The sequence below is a fragment of the Rhincodon typus genome, chromosome 18, assembly GCF_021869965.1.
Source record: "Rhincodon typus isolate 14 chromosome 18, sRhiTyp1.1, whole genome shotgun sequence".
Classification (NCBI taxonomy): domain Eukaryota; kingdom Metazoa; phylum Chordata; class Chondrichthyes; order Orectolobiformes; family Rhincodontidae; genus Rhincodon; species Rhincodon typus.
Window position 1 is genome coordinate 28,932,997 of NC_063349.1, and position 23,153 is coordinate 28,956,149.

The 23,153-nt window shown below is 40.1% G+C and overlaps 1 protein-coding gene across 5 annotated transcripts in view; it reads right to left on the bottom strand.

Annotated features, from left to right (window-relative positions):
* The window catches only part of LOC109917580 (dedicator of cytokinesis protein 4), a 410,977-nt gene that overhangs the window by 148,478 nt on the left and 239,346 nt on the right, over positions 1-23,153 (bottom strand). For all 5 annotated transcript variants that reach the window (XM_048607674.1, XM_048607672.1, XM_048607673.1 and 2 more), the window contains 9 exons: positions 20,276-20,438; positions 16,791-16,897; positions 14,198-14,351; positions 12,105-12,202; positions 11,912-11,995; positions 11,252-11,352; positions 9,323-9,404; positions 6,845-7,015; positions 603-795 (listed from right to left, as the gene is read on the bottom strand). In XM_048607674.1, coding sequence (XP_048463631.1) covers positions 603-795; positions 6,845-7,015; positions 9,323-9,404; positions 11,252-11,352; positions 11,912-11,995; positions 12,105-12,202; positions 14,198-14,351; positions 16,791-16,897; positions 20,276-20,438 — 1,153 coding nt within the window. The remainder of the gene's footprint in view (positions 1-602; positions 796-6,844; positions 7,016-9,322; positions 9,405-11,251; positions 11,353-11,911; positions 11,996-12,104; positions 12,203-14,197; positions 14,352-16,790; positions 16,898-20,275; positions 20,439-23,153) is intronic.

Genomic DNA, 23,153 nt, shown 5'->3' on the forward strand with positions numbered 1-23,153 from the left:
GTGAGACCACATCTGGAGTACTGTGTATAGCATTGGTCACCACATTTATGGAAGGATATTAATGTGCTGGAAGCAGTTCAGAGAAGGTTTATTAATCTAATACCTGGAATGAGTGGATTGCCTTATGAGTAAGGGCTAGACAGGCTGGGTCTATGTCCTCTGGAGTTTGGAAGAGTCAGAGATGGCTTAACTAGATCCTGAAGAGGTGAATGTTGAAAGCATGTATCACCTTTTGGGAGAACCTATAACTAATGTCGCAGTTGAAAAATAAGGGGACGCTCATTTAAAACAGAGATGAGGAATTTTTCTCTCTCAGAGGATTGAGTGTTTTTGGAATTGCCTTCCTCAAAAAACAATGGATGCAGAATTTTTTAAAGTTTTTTTTATAGCAGAGATAGATAGCTTATTGATTAACAGGGATGTAAGATTATTGGGAATTTGTAGGATTGTAGAGTTGAAGTTAAAGTCAGATGACCCTGATCTTAGACATTGTGGACAGGCTCAAGGGGCTGAGTGGCCTACTCTTGTTTCTTGTCCATATGTCCAATTTGGAGAGAAGTATAATTTATGTAATGACACAATTAACAACCATCTTCTCTTACCAGGATTAGTGAATAGTTGACTCTCCACTGTTTTAGCAATGCATTGGAGTTTGACAGCTTCCAGTGAATATTCCACATGCAGGACATCCGGCATGCTGCGCAAGGTGTCTCTTACCAGGTTTGCCACTTCTCGCACGTCTATCAGTTTCAGAAGCTCGGAGTATACAGCTGGAAAAGAGCTCAGGAACACAGCCTGGTGAAAACAAAGGAAGTCTAGTCACCAACTGAACAAAGTCGACATTAAAACTTAACTTGAACCACTAGAAGTGCAGAAACAGTTGCATCGTTCTGCTCACCACCTCCTCCCTCCCATGATCCAGCACCTTAAGCACCAGGCAAACAGCAATTAATTGCTCTATGTTCAGTTTAGGATACTGCATTCGCAACTTGTGATGTAACCTCCTCTATACTTGGGATATTGAGTACTGAATAGGTGATTGCTTTGCTGCATATTTCAGTTCAGACTGCATGATTGATCCTGAGCTTCCAATTGCTGGCTAATTTGATTCTTCATCTCACTCCCACTCTGACATTGCTGTCCTCTGCCTCCTATTGATCTAAGTTTGCAGAACAGCACTTCATTTTCAATTTCGATTATTTCCATCCTTCCAGACTCAACACTAAACTTAATAATTGCAGATCATGATTGCTGACCCCATATTCATTTGCAACTCCTCCAAACCCATCTTTTGTTTCTTTACTTGTCCTGTTACAACCTCTTTTTATCTTGTATCATCATTCTTTTTATAATTTAAGTGCTCCTGCCTTTCACTATGTCACATTCCTTCGCTTTAGCACTTAGCTTCCTTCCTTTACCCCATTCTTCCTTTCCCAGCCCCGCCCTGGTTTAAATTGTTACAGCTTGAACTTCTTCTATGGTTTAAGGTCATGGGTCACGGTGCATGGCAACCCAAATTCAATGTCCGCACCATGGAGTTTTGCAGTTAATTAATCTGATTATGGCCCATTCTGTGGGCATGTCAGCATTTTGCAATCAGCAAAATGGTATCCCACTGTATATGGAGGCCACCGTCTCTATGGAGGCAACCTGGTGAGACCATTGGAACCAGAAACTCCATGCTGTAAAGACCAAATGTAATAGGAGCAAAAGTAAGCCATTCATCCCATTGAGTCTGCTCCACAATTCAATGCAGTCACTGCTGATTTAATAATCTGCAACTCCACGTTCCTGCCTTTTCTCCTTAACGCTTGATTACCTTATTGATTAAAACACTGTCTATCTCAGCCTCGAATATACTTAATGACCCCTCTACAGCCCTCTTTGGTAAGGAATTCCACAGATTCACTGCCGTCAGAGAAGAAATGCCTCGCTTCTGTCACAACTGTGCAACCCCTTATTCTGCGATTATGTCCTGTCATCCTAGAATCTCCCACAAGGGAAAAGAATCTTTCCCCTAAAGAGTGGGTTGTCAATAGAAAAGACCACACCTGTGGCCGAAACATACGCCTGGGGAGGTTTCCTCTCTGCTTTTCAGAGGCCTAAAGGCTTCACCCTTGATAACTTTAATTTTAAACATAAGCCTCCATGTTGAGGGAGGAACAAGGGATATTCTATGTTGAGACACACGGTTTTCTTGGGGAGGGTGCTGAATCTCAGGGTTGCTTGCCTACTCACTGAGATGACAGCATCAGGCTGCCTGCGCCACATTCTTATGCTGCTGATATAAGGAGGCTGCCTGCAAGAAAATTGCGCAGTTACGCAGAGAAGTGCAGGCTATGGGATGCCACTCAATACTGACTTCAGTATTCCCAAAGCCTACAGGAAATTTCAACCCGATGACTCCCAATATTTATAGGATTTCTCAAGCTCATGCAAAATGGAGTTTCAAATTTACTAATCTTTTCAATGCTAGATAAATAAAAGAAAAGAAAATGCAAGTCAAACTATCAAATGTAAATTTCTGTATAGTTAGAAAATGAAAGCCCAATTGTTGGCATTTTATGGTGACTGCTCACAAACAAAAGGAGCATTCAAAATGTACAGGTAGATGATTGAATCATTCATTTCGAGAATTAAGAGCAACCATATCTTTTAATATTAAAGGACATGCATCTGGAATTTCACAACAGAATAATGGATTGGAGGTGAAATAGGTCATTGAAAATTTTTTTTCTTCACTTGGGGATGTGGGTGTTGCTGGCTGGACAGCCTTTATTGCTTATTCTTAGTTGCCTTTGAGAAGGTGACAGTGGGCTTCCTTCTTGAACTGCTTCAGTCCATGTGTTGTGGCTAGACAGTTAGGAAGGGAATTCCAGGCTTTTGACTCAACGATACTGAAGGAAATTTTCCAAGTCAAGATGGCGTGCAGCTTGGAGGGAACTTTGAAGTGGTGGTGTTCTCATATAACTGCTGCCCTTCTTTTTTGAGATGGAAGTGATTGTGGGTTTGGGAGGTGCAGTCTAAGGAAGTAATCAAGCCAGCTGCTTTGTCCTGGATGGTGTCAAGTATCCCAAGTGTTGCTGGAGTTGCATTCATACATGCAAGTGGGGGGTATTCTATCACACTCCTGACTTGTGACTTGTAGAAGGTGACCAGGCTTTGGGGAGTCAGGAGGTGAGTTGCTTGCTGCAGGATTCCAAGCCTCTGACCTGTTCTTGCAGCTATTGTATTTATATGGCTCGTCAAGTTTAGTTCCTAGTCAATGGTAACCCCCAGGATTTTATAGTGGAGGATTCAGTGACGGTAACACCCACTGCTGTCGAGGGGCAATGGTTAGCTTGTCTCATATTAAAGATAGCTATTGACTGGCATGTAAGTGGCGTCAAACTTATTTGCCACTTTTCAGCCGAAGCTGAACACCAAACAACAATAACAGTACAAGGGGACAGTGACCACAAAACAAGTGCTGCTGAATGAGGAGCTGTTCTTTCCACTCTGCTTGATTTTATTTAAATTCAAAGGAAATTGTTTGGGGTACAAAATGAGGTACTGGCTCATGAGCATCAATTTTACATTTTGCTCAACTTGGAGAATGGAGGACTTGCTCAGGATTTCCAACAAATCTTTCTGTTAGTGAGTTATACTGAAATTTCCTGGGAATCCCTTTCACCTATGTCAGCACATTAGAATGATCATAAATCAAGTGGAAATCCATGTTACCAGCCAAGGCTTGAGCAAAGTGTGGCGTTCATAGCACACTCCTCCTTTAAGTTTCTCTTTTGCTAACAGAATCTGAGCTGATTGGTGAGATTAAAACCAAGACCCATACATTGTTCGTTTTGTAGAGTCTCTATGGACTTGCTCAGTCTTATCCTGCTCATCCCGCAGCTGTGTCAATGCTCAGATAATTAATAGCCATCACTTGCTTCTCTTGACTTTAAATAATGACATTAAAACACTTAAACAAATTTGATTAACCAGACATCAATATCTTTGGATGCAAAAATAGGTGCAGTCTGTTTCAGTAAAACCAGTTGTGGAAGATTTTCATGTGAACCTAAAGAAGTGCTTAAAGATATCAAGAATACATTATAGATCCCCGCGAGGAGAAAAGAAGTGTTTTAAAACTCATCAGAAAGCACCTTCCTATGTGACAAAAGCCACCTTTTGGTACTCTTAGAACATCATTTTGCTACAGCTTTTCAGTAAATTGTGGATGAAATGCAGCAATCCCAGACCATCCCATTAGCTGCATCAGTGAAGATCCATGAACTTTTCAATATTTTCTAATTTAATTCCAGTTCGGAACAGCATATAATTCATTTCTAATTTACTTATATGCCAGGGATACACTCTGGCTGACTTAAACTATTCAGCTGGGTGAGGCTGCATTCACCTGATTCCATCTTATCTTATTGTAACCAGAGAATCACCTGCACTCGTCTCTCTGCCTGTTCCGGCACTGTAACTTCCGATGTCCCCTCCTATTTCTCAAATATATTCTTCCCCCTTGGTAACATCCTTTCAAACTACATCAGCTTGGACACAGGCTGAAACGTGTAACTCCACCTCACTACAGGCTCCTTCAATGCCTCTGAAATAACTCCAAAGAGGGCGGTATCCTGTCACCCTATATTTACACGTGGGAAGTCCTTGCCATTGATCCAACTCCCTAATAGCCAGCTTCTAGAATGACAGGATGTCTGAAACTCCTGTTCTTATCTTTCAGCCAGGTCTCCCTGATTGGACCAGATTAACAGCCCCAATCAAGGAACTCATTTTCTATGAGGTCCACTTGGCTGACCTCATTACAATCACCACAGCCTCCACTGTCTCAACATTGCTTATCCAATAATCAATGCAGGATGAGCAGAAATTTCTTCCATACAAAAAAAAATGGGAAGTCCAAAGTCTTCAATCACTATGACAAACTCTGCTCCCTAAAGGCAAATTCCATCTCTCTCCTGGCCAACTGTTAAAACAGTTTGCAACCCTCATTTAATACTTGATCATGAGATAAGTATGCAAACACATATCTGAGCATCACCAAGACCACATATTCTCACGTCTGGATATTACTTTCGTCACCCTGTTTCTGAACCCAAATTTATATCTTTGCTACTTCTAGTTTGACTTTTCCAGTGTAATCCTAGCCAAATCCCATATTCTACCCTTTGGAAACCTGTCATCCAGAATTTGCTGCCTAAGTCCTAACTCAAAACCATTCACCCATCACCTCTCTGCTCACTGACCCATGCGAGCTGATACAGGGTGTCCTTGCATAAAGTTGAAGTGGCGTTCCTGAAAATCACAACTTTAAGCATAACGTTGATTCACATAGGAACCAAAGAAAAAAACTGGAATCCAGTTTCAGAGGGTCTTCCTCAGCAGAAAAAATATTTTAAAACATCATGCCTGTGCCCTCTAAATTGATACACAGTACCACCTGTACTTTAAAGAGCTAATTTCCTAAGCTGGTAAATGTAATGTCAAAAATGAAAGGATTTAAAGACATGAAAGAAAAACGGAATATTCCACTGACAGTATCCCCATTCCTCCACTGTGAGACTAACTGCCTGAAGTCTGTGCTGGCAACCAGGCCCTTCCTCATTGAGCTCCAGGCTTCCTGCTGTGTCTATTACTTGTTCGCTTGAGGGGGTACCAGCTACTCTTGTCCAATGGAGTTTGGCAGCTCCACTGTGATATACTGCTGGATGTGTGCCGAACGAGCTCCCGCTGGTATCTCATTGGGCGTGATGGGAGGGGCTGCTGCCCAGCTCAGTGTGACCAGCGACTTGCAGACTTTGGGGGGAGCGAGGGGAAGGTTGCCCCTAAGCTAAGTTGTGGCTGGTGTCCTGCAGGCTTCATGGATGAGGGTCTGGCACCCTGTCGGAGAGGCAGCTGTGCCAGGTCTGGGTGCTGGTGGTGATGACAGCCTCTCAGGTGGTGGCTGCAGCATGACCAATGGTAAGCAGCAGCTTCAGTGGTGGGTCTGGGCCTGGGAAGGGAGTGGAGGGCTCCCTGAAGCAGACAACAAGCAGTGGTGTGGCACAGAGACAGGCCACCCAAAGTTCAGCAATCAACTCAGGTAATGTACGGCAGTTTACAATGTCAAAACTCATCAGATGATGCTCAATGAGATTTCTGGTTCTAATGACAATGTGATTAAAGCAAAATAGTGCTGAAAGGAGCAACGTTAAACATGGACTGCCAGTAACGGAATGCCTTGCTTTTACAATTTTCATCCTTGTTTTCCAAAATGTCTCTGTAGCCCCATCTTTACCCGTCTGAAATGCCCTCTAACCCTATAACCCTCCAAAACATCAGTGCTCTCCAGTTATATCCCTCTAATGGTTTTAATCATCTCACCACTGGTCAGCATCTGTCCTTGCCTAGGTCCAAACCTCTGGAATTCATCCTGTTAAAACATCCGTTCCCTTTCCTCATTTAAAAAGTTTCTAACAACACCTCTCTTTGACCAAATATTTGGTCACCTTGTGCTGATTATTTTGTTTGGTAACACTCCTGTGAAGCATCCAGGGAAGTTTTCCTGGATGAAAAGCATGATATAAATACAAAGTCAGAAGTCACCCGACACCAAGTTATAGTCTAACAGGTTTATTTGAAATCACAAGCTTTTGGAGTGCTGCTGCTTTGTCAGTTGAAGTCACTTCACCTGACCTCAACTGACAAAGGAGTGGCACTCCGAAAGCTTGTGATTTCAAATAAACCTGTTAGACTACAACCTGGTGTCATGTGATTTCTGACCTTGTCCATCACAGTCCAACACCAGCACCTCCACATCATATAAATACAAGTTAAAGATGTCACGTTGGCTGACCTGTGTCTGTGTAATGATTGAGGAACCTTGGCTTTCAATAGACAGGAAGTAACGCACTGACTGGAATAATTCATAAATACTGCTTCGAAATTCTTCCTCATTCTGTCCACCAGTTGCAAGAGTGTATAGGCTTCGGGAATGAATTATATATTTAAATATATATTCCTGTGCCTATAATTGGAATTAGACAACTGTTAGTTATATAGCTGTGAAATTATTGTACATGTTCCATTTAAAAACTATTGAAACAACAGAAAACAAAAGGTTCACACAACAGCAATAATAAATTGACCCATGTCATTTTAGTACAAACCTAAAATTCATAACTTGTTGCTTTATGGAAATGACTTATTGTCCAGTGGCTGACACCTTTTTAATTAATTTTAATTAATCTATTAATTAGCTGTCATTATTCATAATTCATATTCTAACAATTACTTGCTGAATAATTAATTAATAATAATTAATAACGGAGGTGTCCAAGTCTTCATAAATGAAAATGTAATTCCTGGATTCATTCAATATCTTGGAATCATACAGTGGATCTGTTCAAGCTGGACTTTCTATAGGTTTAATTAAGGTGCGCGGAATCTTACCCAATGCATTGATGTTTAATAATGAGGGGGTAGGTTGGCTGGTTTGCAAATCAGAGAAATGCCAACACAGTGTGTGTTCAATTCCTGCACCAGCAGAGATTAGCATGAAGGACCCTCTTTCTCAACGTCTCCCCACACCTGAGGGATAGCGTTCCTCAGGTTAAACCACTACCAGTTGTCTTTCTCTCTTTTGAGAGAGCAGCCCAATTGTCTGGTAAGAGGATATAGACTGCTCTCTCCCCTGCAAGGAAAGCAGCTGGATGCTACCTGCTGCTGAGAGTGCCTGCCTCACAGGCAGGACATGCTGACAGTGGGCTAATTGCTGGAGAATCGAACCAGCATTTGAGAGTGGGAAGAACAACCACTCTCAGGAGCCGCTGACCAGCAGCTCCATCATTTCCAATAGTGCCAGTGCTTAGTAGTGGGTGTTGTCAGGTATGCAGGAGGTTGCTCAAAGAGGATCATGTCCACTTCAAGAGACTAAGTCCTGGAATTTCAGGATGAGGAGGAACCCCACAGCCCAGGGAGGAGTGTGGAATAGCAGTGTCAGACAGTGAGTGCAGAAGGAAGTGGATAAGTTGGGAGATCACAATGTGTCCCGAAAGTGTCCCCCCTACATCCCACCTTTTTTCATGCAGACCAATAAAAACAGTCTGCCCACTCCTGTTTGACTGACTGCATGAAGTGTATCAGAGCATGGGCAGCACATTATTCAGGTCAATGCGCCTGTTAACAAGTCGAAATGACCCTGAATGATTTATTTAAATATGGTAAGCAGGCTGCCAGTTTCACTGCCTGCCTGCCTAGTGTATTATGCGGATGTGCAGGAGGGGAGTGAGCAAGCCACCTGATGTATTTTATAGCCACCTTCCCTGTTCAAAAGTGTCAGATAGAGGTACATAAAATCCAGTCCCACACCTCTTCATCTTCAATAATAGGACATTTAAACTTGCAGATGCACTCAATACGAGGGGACACCAATGTTCATATTTCAATGTCATTATTTGAACAATGTTTCCCACACTTAAGAAAAAACTTTAAACAAAATCACTGAAGACAACTGCAAACAAGACTCTTGCATCAAATGGTTTTCTAGTGATTACAATCACTAAATAGTGTTTGTTAGTCTGACATAAGCTAGTAATAATCTATATACTAGATTTGCTTAGGATGTCAGATCTTTCCGATTTGGATAGCATTCTCTAGGTGATATTTGGATAGGGTTTTCACATTATAGAGCTCCCTATCATTGTAAAACCATGTAGATAAAATGAGAGCGAGAAGGAAAGAAAATTGAAATTAAGAAAGAGAGACGAGATAGAGACAGAAGGAGAAAGTTATAAACAATTCCTTATATTTCCATACCTCCAATGCCGATTCCAATCTGAGACTGCACATTATATAAGTTACTTTTCTGTGCCAGAGAAGCTGCTCAGTAATAAATATGATTGAGTATAATGTTAAAAATTCATTTGCACTTGAATGGATAATTGCGTATTTCACGGGTGTCAACTGAGCAAGTGACATTCATATCCTCAAATACCAGTGGCACAAAGCATGTATAGTAACAGTCAAAACAAGCAGCAACATTCTGATGTTTGCGTTTAATCTGCAAACCACAAGTTGATTGAAACTTACCCTTCAATTATATTGAGGATTGATGGCACCATTATTCTTAATACAATATCTAGATCTTTGGTTTATAAGTTTTGCATCTTATCTCTGAACCGCAAGAGTTGTTATTTCACTTGTATGTGCTGCAAATAATTGCAATATTTATGAACTGCACTACATCCCTAGAGTCACTGCAGTAGTGAACTGAAAAGATTGAAATCCTGATGTATCTTTAATATGAACATTTATTAGTGCATACAACACTTACCCTCAAAACATCCTGAATATGTTCCTGTCTCTCTGCTTCTATTGATCGATCAATGTATCGTTTCAGCACTTTTATAAGGTCCCTGTAACAGTTAAAGCATCGTGGTGTTATATGAATGTTGATTTTAAAATGTATGCATTTTCCTCCTTAGTTCTTTTTGCTGGTGAAAAAGGGTAAACTACATCTCTATCACCAACTTTCAAAAACCAAATACGATAATGCTTTCAAAAGCAACTCCACTTTTTATGACCTTTATTTAGAAAAGCGTGGTCTCATTTTGGTGTCTACAAATTTAACAATTGTCTATGTGAATTCATTTTCACTCAGCGTACAGAATTTCGACCTGTAGCATTCCAGCTACATAAGTTCGATGTTGATACTGACACAGCATTTTCACTGGGGAAAGTTAAACTGCTCTCATCTGAAATTTTTTAGACGCCTTTTAATGATCTACAATTATGTGGCGTGTTTTGAGAAAATCAAAATTCTTTTGTTGAAAACCTAACTGAGCAATCTGAATATGTACAAGGGAGAAAGCGAGAAGTCTAATAGATAATAAAAAGATCAAGGAATATGGGATTGTACCCTTGTATGGCTGGTATGCGATAGTTTTTTTTTATTCATTCACAGGATGAGGGCACCGGAGGTTAGGCCAGCATTTATTGCCCATCCCTAATTGCCCAAAGGGCGGTTAAGAGTCAACCACATTGCTGTGGGTCTGGAGTCACATGTAGGCCAGACCAAGTAAGGATGGCAGTTTCCTTCCTTAAGGGATATTAGTGAGCCAGATGGGTTTTTTTCCTGATAATTGACAATGGATTAATAGTCATCATTACACTCTTAATTCCAGATTTCTTTTAAACTGAATTCAAATTCCACCATCTGCCATGACGGGATTTGAATCTAGTTCTCCAGAACATTACCTGGCTCTCTGGATTAACAGTCCTGCAATAATTCCACTGAGCCATCACCTCCCTATCATAGATAGTGCAGGTTAAAGTATGAAATCAGCCATTAATCTAATTGAGTGGCAAAGCAGGCTTGCGGGCCCAAATAGCCCACCCTTGCTCCACTTTCTTATGATCCTATAACTATAGCTGAGAGTTGGCTTAGAGGGTTTATTGAGACAGTACTGTGATATAGTTGAGAATTTCTGCTGATATCCCCAAAATGCTCTCAGCATGCATTTTCAAAGCACAGATGCACATTACCCCCTCCAGTACTGCCAGTGACATCATTCTAACCCATTCGTTCATGTTTATTGCGCTTATTTGAGTGCTGCCATTATTTCTTTTGAACTGGCAGGGCGTTTCAGTGTGAACGTGCAGAACTTTCCACATGTACAATGGAAACCTTTTGGGGGTGTCAAGAGACACAGTGTATTAGTTATGCCAACACAATGGAGAAGAATCCATCAAATGGATTGTATAAACACAAAGGCCCCATTTACACTGCAGAAAATTCAGGTCAGTAGTGAAGCCAGTGAAGACTGTGCACGTATGAGGTTGCAATCACAACACTGTAGCAATGCGCTACTAGCCATAAATTTGATCATCAGGCAAATAGACTGGTCTACTCATGTGATAAAGAAGTTTTAGAGCATCTTATGTTGACTTTGAAACTTCATTTGAACATTATACACGTACAATGCTGGTACCACTACTCCCAAACAATGTTAAAATGAAAGGCTCACAAGTATTTGGAAGACAAAAAACATGATATTACGAAACATCTCACAGAGGTATTTGACAGTACTTCCCACACACTGGTGGGTATATTGGATTCTTTGACTACTCAAATAGGGAATTCATTTTAAGGCATAATAAATAAAAAGCCAGAAGAGAACATCTGACACTATTCTCTAAATACAAGAAACCCAGAGAAAATACAACACAATGAAAATGAGGAAGCAAAATCACTGGGCAGTACCTGTAAGCTAATGCTCCAGCAAAATGGCTTTCTATGTATGTATCCATGACTGGCTTAAAATGCTGAAACTTGATGTCCTGCAGCAAATTGATTATATGAACCTGCAATAGACAATTGCATGAGAGGCAAAAATATTCATACAAAGACATTCTAAATGGGGTACACTTCAGTCAATTAAATAAAAGTAAAATACTGTTGATGCAGGAAATTCAAAACAAAAACAAAGTACTGGAGAAACTCAACAAGGCTGTCAGCATCTGTGAAGAGAGAAACAGAGTTGTCATTTCAAGTCCAGTATGACTCTGTTTTTGGAAATTTGTTTGGACAAGTTGATTTCTACAGTTAAAATGTTAAACTGTTCAGAGGTCAGGAAATAGTGTCTCAGGAGAAAGGTAGATGATACAATGGGACAAAGGGAAGTGCAATGAATGCATTTATATATATATCATGCACAATTTATTTTTTTATGATAATCTTACACCCTCCGAACACAGACAAAATAATTGGCATTTTTGTTAAAATTACTTGCAAATTACATTTCAATTTAAAGCAAAGGAGTGTCATTTGTTAGAAGCATATAGAATATGGATTACTTGGCTCACAATTGCACATCACCTCACATAGTTGTTCTGAAGTAAGTGAAATAACTAAAATACTCACCAATGAATCAAAAACCTTCAATCCATATTTTTGTGGATTTTCATCCAAAATTCCAAATAATGCATCCAATGTATCTTGCAGAAACTAGAAAAGGAATTTGAAGGAGAATTTAGAATCACAGGTCTTCCCAATAAATCATGGGTCATCTTCCATATTCTGCTGGGGAAATACCAAACTACAACATGCTTTCTACCTTGACTATTTCTGCACCATCGATATCTTTGAATTTTGACAGGATGTCACATATTCTTTCTGGGTGGGCTCTCCACTTCAAAAAATCCAACAAGTCTCCTGAAAAAAGTAAAAATGTTAAAAGTCAGAGTACAAAAAAGGTTAAACTGCCAACAAACAAACATTATAATTATTTTAGTCCTGTGTAATTGTAGAAGTTAAAATTAAAATTTGGTTTCTACTTTCAAATCAAAAGTACTTAGGTGCGAGTAAACTAAGCACAGTGTTGCTTATATATAGATGTGCAACTGTTGAAAACAAGCTTTTATCACAATAAATAAAGCAATGTGCTAGAGACACAATGTTCAGGCACAAGCTGTGGAGAAAGGAAACTGAAAGCTGACCCTGTGATCCTTTATCAGATTTAGAAGGTAGACGTTAGCTACTTACTCGCAGATCCAATTAGCGCTGCAACAACAAGATTTTCTTGCTTTCAAAATTCAATGAGTGTTGTTAAAAATAAATCAAAATTGGAATGCGGTATAAAACCATCAGCTGAATTTATAATGGGCTTTGGGACCTCAACATCAGGACCAAAATCGAGCTCACTATCCTAAGGGTGGAAGCTGGGATCTTGCACCCTCAGCCATATATTAGTTTCGTATACTGACCCTTGTGGGGTACACAACCACAGCCAAATGAAAGAACCTAAAGCAAAATAAGCACATATACTCCATTTTCCTAACATTCTGAGTGAACTTAGTAGAGCACAGAAAAGACAAGATCCAAACTGTCTTCCTTTCTGGCACTCCTGTGGGGCTGCTCAGGCTTCAGAGCTTTCGTCTTGGATCAGCATTTTCTCATTCACGCCATAAAATAAGTAACGTGCAACATGAATTTCAGTGCTGGTGTGGGGCTAGATATGTAGGCGTACATCCTAAGAGTGGATCATATGAAATAACATGTTCCTTTGGCTGTTCATAACAGGCAGAGTACTGACTATATCAACCAATCTGTGCTTGCAAAACACAGGACTTACTGCCTAACATTAGATGTGATTCTGTGATTAGATAGCACTAACTAAACAATTCTGATTACGTTAAGGATTATACTAAAAACTAATTTAAGATTATTCATCAGGCTTGCAGTTTAGCTCACTTATGCTTGCTAGAGCCCATAGATACTTCATGCACAGCCCAGTCGTTTGCAAACAGAAAGAGTACATTCACACATTGCATCTTTTTCAACTAAACAAAAGCTTGGGGGAAACTGTCAGCCTCTGGTTAATTCCCTTAGGCAATGTTTTAATCAGTCAGAGCCGACTTGTCCAGTTTAAGTTTAAACAATAGCTTCGCAGCCAACTGCCAGTCCCTGGTGCATTCTCCATGGCAACACTTCTAATAATTAGAGTCCACTGGCTATCCAATCACTACCCTGTTTCCATGCAGTACCAATGGTTGATTTCTCTGAGGTTTGACTTTCTTGCGCTCCTGTCCTGCTTGTCACCAATATAATTCTGCCCTATCAAGCAACTATTTGTTTCTTTGTCATCACTGTCAATAAACAGCATATCCTACTGTAGGAGTACCATCACCACAGGGTCTCTTTTGGTTTAGTAAGGTATTCCCCATCTTCACACCCCCAACACCACTTTCATAAGAGAGTGACGAATTTGAAGTAAACATAGAATTTACAGATCTGCCACTAATCAAATCACAAATAAGAAAGTTAACGCAGTGCACAATTCGTCACTGTCTGCAAACAAACATATTCTGTCATAATATGTGCAAATGGATGGAGTTTTACTATTTTTTCATATACTTCATTTTGTGTCAGATGGCTGAGTCATTTAATTTGGCAAATATTAATATTGAGCAGTGTAAAGGCAGTTAAATCTGATAACCTGAATCTTTTAGAATTTTATTACATCCTCTCCAATTGTACAAGTTCTGTTCTGCAAACCACTCAATATAACTTGAAGACCCAACTTCTAGAATCATCGTTGTTAGCACTATCTGAACTCTTTTCAATATGTCAGTAGACAGAAACTGAGCTACAAACACAGCCAAATGAAAAGAACTTAAAGCAAAAAGTATATTCATTCCTTTTTTCTACCATTCTGAGTGAGTTTAGTCGAGCACAGAAATGACGAGATCCAAAAAGTCTCCTTGGAAGCTTTGACTGGTTGACTGTTGCCATGGAGATTTCCTTTACAATACTGAAGTTTGAGGTAGCGAGCAGGGTCCTGAAAGCTGGTGTTTTCTTCACACTGCAAAACAGAAATTTGTCAATTTTATTAGCCTTTGCCAACTTGACATGTTATAACAGGAAATTTTGCACTATTGTCAAACTGTATCACCGCAGGTAATTAAAATCACCTGGAATGTGTATCTAGGACACGTTCGCATCGGTTAACAGAGGTGCAGATTTTTTTGGAGATTTGTTATGTGAATTAGTTGGGAATCATAATTCCAGTGTGTCTAGATCAATGTGTAGCGTTCATTATTTTGTAATCATAACTTTGGCAACAGGTCAATGTCACTGATAATAGAACATCAAAGTCACCAAAGTAGAGTTCAAAAATTTTTGGAGACAAACACGTTCTTCCATGCCTTTTATCTACCCCCACGCTCAAGGCCCTGTCATGATTTTGGTTGCTTTCAGCGCAGCAAACCCATTTTCATCGATTCATGGTCCCCATTATCAGCTTTTCTTTCTCCTGAGCATACTATTACCTATCCCTTTGTCTCCTTAACTGTTACTCTCTCTCTCTCAAAAACAGAAATAGCTGGAGAAACTCAGCAAGTCCGGCAGCATCTGTGGAGAGAAATCAGAGTCAATATTTCGGATCCAGTGACCCTTCTATAGAACTGACTGTAGCTGGGAAATGGTTGGTGTACATGTTGAAGATGGCATGGGGGAGGGGAGAGCAGTTACCAATAGGTGGAGAGGGAGCCCAGAGAGAGAGAAAACAGCAGTTGGGCAGACAAAGGAATGGGTAAAAGTGAGCTAGGAAAAAAGAAATGGACCATTGATGACCATTGAAAATGGGTTGGGTGAAGAGACAGTAGCCCATATGAGACAAAGTCTGGTGTGTGGGGGTTGGGGGAAGGGCACGGAAGGAGGTTATCAGGCCCTAAAATTATTGAACTCAATACTGAGTCCTGGAGGCTACAGGGTCGCCAAGCATAAAATGAGGTGTTGTTCTATCAGTTTATGCTGAACTTAGCTGCAGCAAGCCCGAAGCAGAGATGTTGACCAGAGAACACGGTGATTTGTTAAAGTGGAAACACTTCTAACAGACAGAATGTAGGTGTTCTGTAAAGCGATTGCCCAGTCTGGGCTTTGTCTCCCCAGTGCAGAAGAGATCACATTGTGAGCAGCGAGTATAGTAGGCTAGATTGAGTGAAGTGCAAGTAAATCGTGGTTTCACCTGGAAGATGCATTCGGGACATTGGATAGTGAGGAGGGAGGAAAGAAAGGAGCAGCCGATTGCATGAGAAGGTGCTGTGGGAGGTGGGGGTGGTGGTGGTGATGGGGAAACGCTGGGAGTGGATAGATACCAACCTTTTCTAAACTACAATCAGTTTAGAACAAGTGTCACTGGCCCCGAAACACTGACTCTGCTTTCTCTCCACAGATGCTGCCGGATCTGTTGAGTTTCTCCAGCTATTTCTGTTTTTTGTTAGGATTTCTGTTTTTTGTTGTTCCCTCACTCTGGGCTCCATCTCCACCTATCCACTCACTCCTTTCTTCCATTCCCTGTCTTCAGCATAAATACCATCTTTTCCTAGCTATCTTCAATTCTGAATTGTCACTGGACTTGAAACGTTAACTCTGCTTTCTTTCCACGGAGGCTGCCAGACCAGATTTTCTCCAGCAATTTCTGTTTTTGTTACCAAAGTCATCACAATGCATAAGCCATAATCCTGACATTTATACTGGAATTGTGCCTGATTGTGCCCTCCAGCTCTGAACCTATTATAGATTGGAAAGTCAGTGGTCGTGCACCTAATTTATGTGGATTTGTGGATGCCCATAGCATTGAGTTCATCTTCAGACACTAATTAGTGAAGAGCATTGCCATGTGAGTGAAAAGGCTGATAAGGTTTCCCTCTCACTGATTGATGCCTTACAAAACATTATAGAGCAAACCTTAAGACTCTGTTCCAGCTAGTACAAAATTCATTTTCCTCAATCCTTTTCTCTCATTAAGGTAGTTGAGTTTGGCAGCATCCTGGCTGCTTCATGGTATGCTATTATGCGCAATCATATTTTCCCAATATGATAAATACATGCAATATTATGTAGGGTGTCAAACCAGTGTCTCTTACATTATTATCACTTTTTATGCCCCTCTATCAATTTAACTCATAACGACATTTGTCAGTTTTGTTGCTCACTTGAACTATGTGCAGAACAACTTTATACATAATTAGCAAATCGCGACTCAATTTTTACTTCCTCTCCAAATTCAGTGGTCAGGAAATACTTCAAAATCATTGTATTTACATATCTACTTCACTTTCCTTATTATTTCCACTGTGTTGGTGAGCACAACAGAACCTTTGCAGCAAGATGCTTGGAACCACTGAATGATGGTTTGGCAGAGACAAACACTTGGTATTGTCCATAAAGATTTACTGCAATTTTATTCCAGGTACAATTACACTACTTAATGATTCAATTATACTCAATGTGCAATTACCTTGTGGACTAAGAGTTCATGAATACCATCTGGCAATGTTCTGCCATCTTCTTGCATCAGTGGAACAAAGGAGAACCCAAAAAGCTTTTTCTCTCCTTTTTCCTTTGCTGGAAATAAAAAAAAACACAATTAAGAGGCTTTGGGAAGATTTCCCACCTGAAGGTTAGTCTAATTGATAAAAAGCAAAAATTTTGAATTAGAACTGGGTCTTAACAGTTTGTTCTGAGAACAGCAAAAGCAGAGAACTATTCCGAGAGTCTATTAGGCCCTCAAATTGTGTTTAAGAAAACCCCAATGTTCTTTCCTTTTCTCTGAGATTCCCACTGGTGTTTGAAGTGCTAAATTAATTTTGGTCTGCTGTGTTATTTTCCAGGGTTAAGACATAGTTTTCCTCCATGAAAAAGTGGTCTCCGCATTGCGTTGATGACCTCGATTATACTAAAGGGTTAATGTTTTATCAAATTTAGTTTGTTGTTACAATTTTGGCAATAGCAATTGCCACAGACAAAAAGAGAAAATGAGAACCCTCCCTTGTTCAGCAACTTAATTCCAGTCAATACAGGACAGCAACCGAACTACTGTTTCCTGATATAACTGTGGAAGAATTATTCATTTTGATGTAATGTTTCTCATGTAAAAAGCAACATGCTTCCTTGTAGACGATGTAACATGATGAAGCCCAATACAGTCACAGCAGAAACAATTCCCAAATTTGTCACAAACCAATTCGTAATTTTAATTAAATGCATTAATGAGGCGTCTATATATAAACTGCCATCCATTTTGTTTACACTTGGCAGAGAGAGTGGCATCACCTATTTGTAACTGAAGCTGTTGCCAGCATCATTGTTAGTTTCAAGTCTGGTATCCTTTCTGAAAATCAGCACATTCCTTTATCATGGGATGTGGCTTTAATTTAAATTTGGAGTGATTAAAAAAAATCACATAATCCCAAAATAGAATTTGAATTTCTCTTCCGAGTGCCAAACAGATTACTCCTCCTTCCTAAAACATCATGTAAATGAGATGTAAACAGGGACTCACTGAATCATCATCCATTTTTTTCTCAATTCAAAACAAAATCTGTGTCAACACAGAGAAGGAGCTGCACATAGAGAAAGATTAAAAAGTGCCTACGTTTTTGTCTCCAATTTTTGAACGACAGCCATCACCAGCCTTAATGACGTGGAAATTCAGAGGAAAACAGAACAAACATGAGCAAAATGAAAGTTTGTCTGCAGCTTTTCATTTTAAAGGAGTGGGCCAAGGTGAAAGCAATTCAAATTGTTAAAACTCTTACATTTGAGAATCAACCACAAATAACCCAGTGACTCACTGTTTTTGGAATCCAGAGCCCCTCATTTTTGCTGACGTTTTTCTACATTTATTCTTTAAAGCGTTGTATAACTGTGGGAGGAATCTTATCGAGGCTATGGTGAGAAATGTGCATGATCATGTCAGAAATCCACTGAGGCCTATCTTGCATCGGGAACAACTCACTACATCTCTTAACGAAGTTCTGGGTGTTCAGGCGAGATTCCTGCTCAGCAGTGGTGAGTTGCCAATTGAGGATTGTTACTGTTTAACAACTTTATTAACTGTATGCTTCACCTCATTAATATGCAGTTTTCTATTTTACCAACAACCCGTGAGTAAACTGGGTGCTGACAATTGCCCTCATGAATATCAGAGCAAATAGCTGGCCACATCTGTTCACTGCTGGTTATGAAGAGCCTCCATATTGGTCACCATGCAACAGAATCTCAAGGCATGCTCCATGGGTGCCCATCACATGTCCCCCACAACCATGGACACTCTCATCTGGTATGTTCCAAACTCCAAGAACCCTGAGGGCACATCCGTGATCCTCGTACCAAGGTGCTTCTGTACTTCAATGCTGCACCTCGGGGCACATTGCAGTGGTGCAGCAAGGACATTTTGTGCTCAGGGACACACACCCCGTTCACGGACTGGGCCAGGATGCACCTCCAGGCTGTTTGTTTGCTCTCTTAGTGCTCACTCATTCTGGACCTACCTCATTGTTCACAAAATTCCTGCCTTCCCCTTCCTTGGCACGTGGATCGGGGATGTGCCTTCATTCTCTGATGAGAGTGTCTGTGGTTGCGGGGGACATGTGATGGGCACCCATGAAGCATGCCTTGACTCAAATTTTGTTTTGAATTGAGAACTTTGGGCATTGTATTCTCAGCCAGAGCTATCAGGCTCACTGTACTGCTGTAGTGCTGTGCAATTTAGCACAGACCCAAGGCTTGAGATGGTTCTCAGCAGTCCTCAGTCAAATCAAGAGCGATAGCCTTTGGTGTGGGGATCCTGGCACAGCATGTCAAGGGTAGGCTCTGCCAGGGGCTTTGACATGGTCAGCCAGCCACTCAGGGTAGTCAGAGTGAGGATCCTCTCCACAGAGGAGTGAGGAGCTGAACGACGAGCAGCCCATCACCCATCTGAACTCTTTGCATCCTATTGTGGGGAGTTCTGTTCCTGGAATGGGAAAGAGGCAAATATTAAGCCAGATGAAAGTAGATGGCACTTTTGGTGGTTACTTTTGGTGCAGGTGGGGAGGTATCCTCAGCAAGTGATAGGTAAAGCAGAGGGCATGCAGACTTAGTGGTGTTGGGAGTGGGAGAGAGCGTAAAACTGCATGAAGGGCTGATCTGCGTGGCAACCACACGCCAGGCTGACAGAGTCTGGTGTCATGGCCTCCTCTGCTTGCCCTGGAGGAAGATGATATGACAATTCTACATGATCTCATCCACTAAGAAGCAAGATAACAATTTTCCCTTCGCTGCAATGTCGTGGACAAATGTCAAGAACTGTGGAGGGCAACTCTAAACTAACAGTGCTTGTTTGGCAGCATAGTGCCAGGGACACCAGTCCATTCGGGGATCACCCAGCAGTGGCAAGTTGTTCCACGAATACAGAGTAGTAGAATTGGGCTAAAATCAGATGAAAGGGGCGCCAGAGGGGCAGGGTACACAGGTAATGAAGCATATTTGGTAAGATGCAGTGAGAGACCACACTAAGCTATGCACAGAAAAAGCCTCCATGACACTCCACAAAACTGATACTTATCTAAAAAAAAGTGCAGCCCTATGTTACTGAATGTAGTTTAATTACTGTTTAAATATGTATTATTAAGCTTGGAACATCAATCCATAACAGGAATACCACACACCCTTCCATCAAATATTAATCCTTTCCATGTTTTAGTAGACTGCACTGTTTTGACACAAACTGGAAAGGGGCCTATATGCTAGTTGCTGTGTATTTGCGATACATCTGAGACGTAAGATAGTAAACAACATGTACAGAGATCTATAACAAATGCATTACTTGATTTGAAATAATTCCTCAGCAGACTGGCAACATTAAATCTGACAGCCTTTTTTTTCATTTATGCTTGCCGTTCAGACAGGAACGCAGTATTTAGCTTTGCATATATAAGTCAATGATGTAATGGTGCTTACTGGAACAGTGCCTGAATTCAAGGCGGATATGTGCACCCCTAAATTTATCCACTGGAATAGGAAGCTTCAGCGGCTCAGCCCACCTCGGGCTATTGTTGTGGTAAAGCACAAAGGAATGGTGTTCACTCACTGGAATTTCTCCAGACCCCAGTGAAATACAATCCTGTGAAGAAAAGGAAAACAATTCCGTAGGTCAAAGAATTACGACGCTTTTATATTTCTGCACAAAGGAAATCAGAACAGATTTATCTAATAAGCTACAGAATTCAGGCAACAGAAAGGTCATATTGATAGGAAACTGATAAGCTTTGAATCAAATATGTTCTCCTGGTAGTTTAATCAAATAGAACATATTTCAACTATTTGTTGTTAACCTTTTTAAGTTAAGGAGCATTTTACAAAAGAAACTACATCTATCAGAAACATACAAACTTTGTACAGGATTAGTTGAGAAACAAACATAATTAAAAACAAATACAAGTTGGTGTAATAGCTTGAGCGAACGTAACCTTCATTTTAGGCTTAATACAAAATAATGAATCTCAAGTCAATGTACTAAAAGTAAGGGAACACAACTGTGATAAAAGATGGTAGAATTCAACATTAAGATGGTGGCAAAAAGGTTAGTCATGAATCAAGGCCTCATGTTTAGCCAAAGCTGTCACTGCAGGAATGAGGCAGAAATTGACTAAAATGGGCCGGGCAGAAGCACTAACTGGCGATACAATACTGCCAATTTTGTCTTTGGTATACAAATGTCTGTATACTAGAAGTCTACTTGCACAATGAAACAAACCCTGTCAACAACAGAAGTGAGCAATTAAATAACTAAAAGACTTGTATGAAAAGAAAGTACGGGAACAATAGCAATACTCCAGACTGGAAGCGATATAAAAATCAACAAAAGCGTACGAAGAAAAGTTACAAAAGCAGCACAGAAGAAATATAAGAAAAAGCTGGAGAAGAGTAGCAAAAACAATGTTCAAAGTTTTATAAACACAGTTGGAGAAAGACAATGACTCTGATTAACATGGGTACCTTAATCAGAGGCAGGTTGACTATAATTGGGAATCAGGAAATGGAAAATTTACCAAATAGCTACTTCATATTATTCTTTTCAGAATAATATGAAGATAAAATACCAAAGATACAAGGAAAACTAATGTAAATCAAGGGACAAACTAGAACCAATATAGCAAAAACCATGTCAACGACAAAACTCGTTACTAAGGATGGACAAATCATCAGGATCTAATGATTTCCTATTGCCAATGGCACCTCACTACAAAGGGTGGTAGAGGTAACCTAGGAAATTATAGACTTACTCGTCTAATGTTATTCATAGAATTGATAATTATGGACAATGTGATTGAGTATTAGGGATATATGAATTGATTAGAAAGGCTAAGTCAAATCTCATGATCTTGGTTGAGCTTTTTGAGGACTTGACAAATGCGGTGAAATTGGTAGTGCCTGTGGATTTTATTAATATGACATTCCAAAAGGCAAAGTTGAATAAAAGCAACCATTAAAACAAAAGAAGGCAGCCTATTGTATTGAACAGAGAATTAGTTAGGAGACAGAGTACAAAGGCAATGTTACATACACAGAAGCAGAATGTGGCTTGTGTTGCCCCAAGGTTTGGGCTGAGGACACAACTTTTCACTATATACAAAAAATACTTACATAAAGGAAGATAGAGCTGTGCTTCTAATTATTGTTGATAACATTAAGATAGTTGATACAGTAAGTAATGTAGATGAGTACAAAATATTACAAAAGGATATTGATAGATTGAGTGAATAAGAAAAAAAATGTTCAATCTGCAAAATGCACTTCAGATTAATGAAAGTTATATAATTTTATAAACAGGATAAAAATCTAGGAACTGTGAGTGAACAGTGAGAGAGTGTGATTTTGGAGTCCAAGTGCAGGTATCTCAAACTTACTAGACAGCAACAGAAAACAACTTGACAGGTCAGTGGATTGTTGGCTTTTGTTGTAAGAGGGCCGGTATCTAAAGGGTCAAAGATATATTGTAGTTGTGCAGAATTCTAGAACACTCCATTGAATCCTAGACATCACATCTCACAAATTGTATAAAAGCCTTAATGGAAATATAGCATAGATTCACCTGAAAAATACGGCAACTAAAAGTGAATTATAGAAATTGGCTGTACAGACAAGGCTTATGTTGATTAAATGCAGAAGATTAAGGATTGGTATAATTGGGATGATTAAAATAATTAAGGGTTTGGCAGAATATGGATAAGCTATTTCTGCAGCTGAGAGAGTCCAGAACGAGGTGAATAACCTTGAAATTTAAGACAGGCCATTCAATGGTGCTGTTAAAAAGCATTTGGCCACGATCAAAATCTGAAACTCTTTCATAAACAGTGCAGAGGCTAGGGAAGCATAACATTTCAAAGATGAGAATGATAGACTTTTATTGAAACAAGGATAGTAAGGATTGTGGAAACTAGATGGGGAGATGGAGAACAAAGGAACATAAAACATTGCAGCAGGAGTAGGACTTATTAGTGAAAGGCAGCGTGGTTATGTCTCACAAACCTATTTGAGCTTCTTGAGGAAGTGACAAAGATGATTGTGGGGGCAGGGCTGGAGATGTTGTCTACATGAAATTGAGAAAGGCCTTTAACAATGTCCCTCATGGCAGGCTGATACAGAAAGTGCAGTCACATGGGATCTGTGATGAGCTGGTAAATTGGATACAGAACTGGCTTGGTCATAGAAGAGAGAGGGTAGGGTGTTTTTCTGACTGTAGATCTGTGACCAATAGTGTTCCACAGGGAACAGGGACCCCTGTTGTTTTTTATTTATATATATGATCTGGAGGAGAATGTAGGTGGTCTGATTA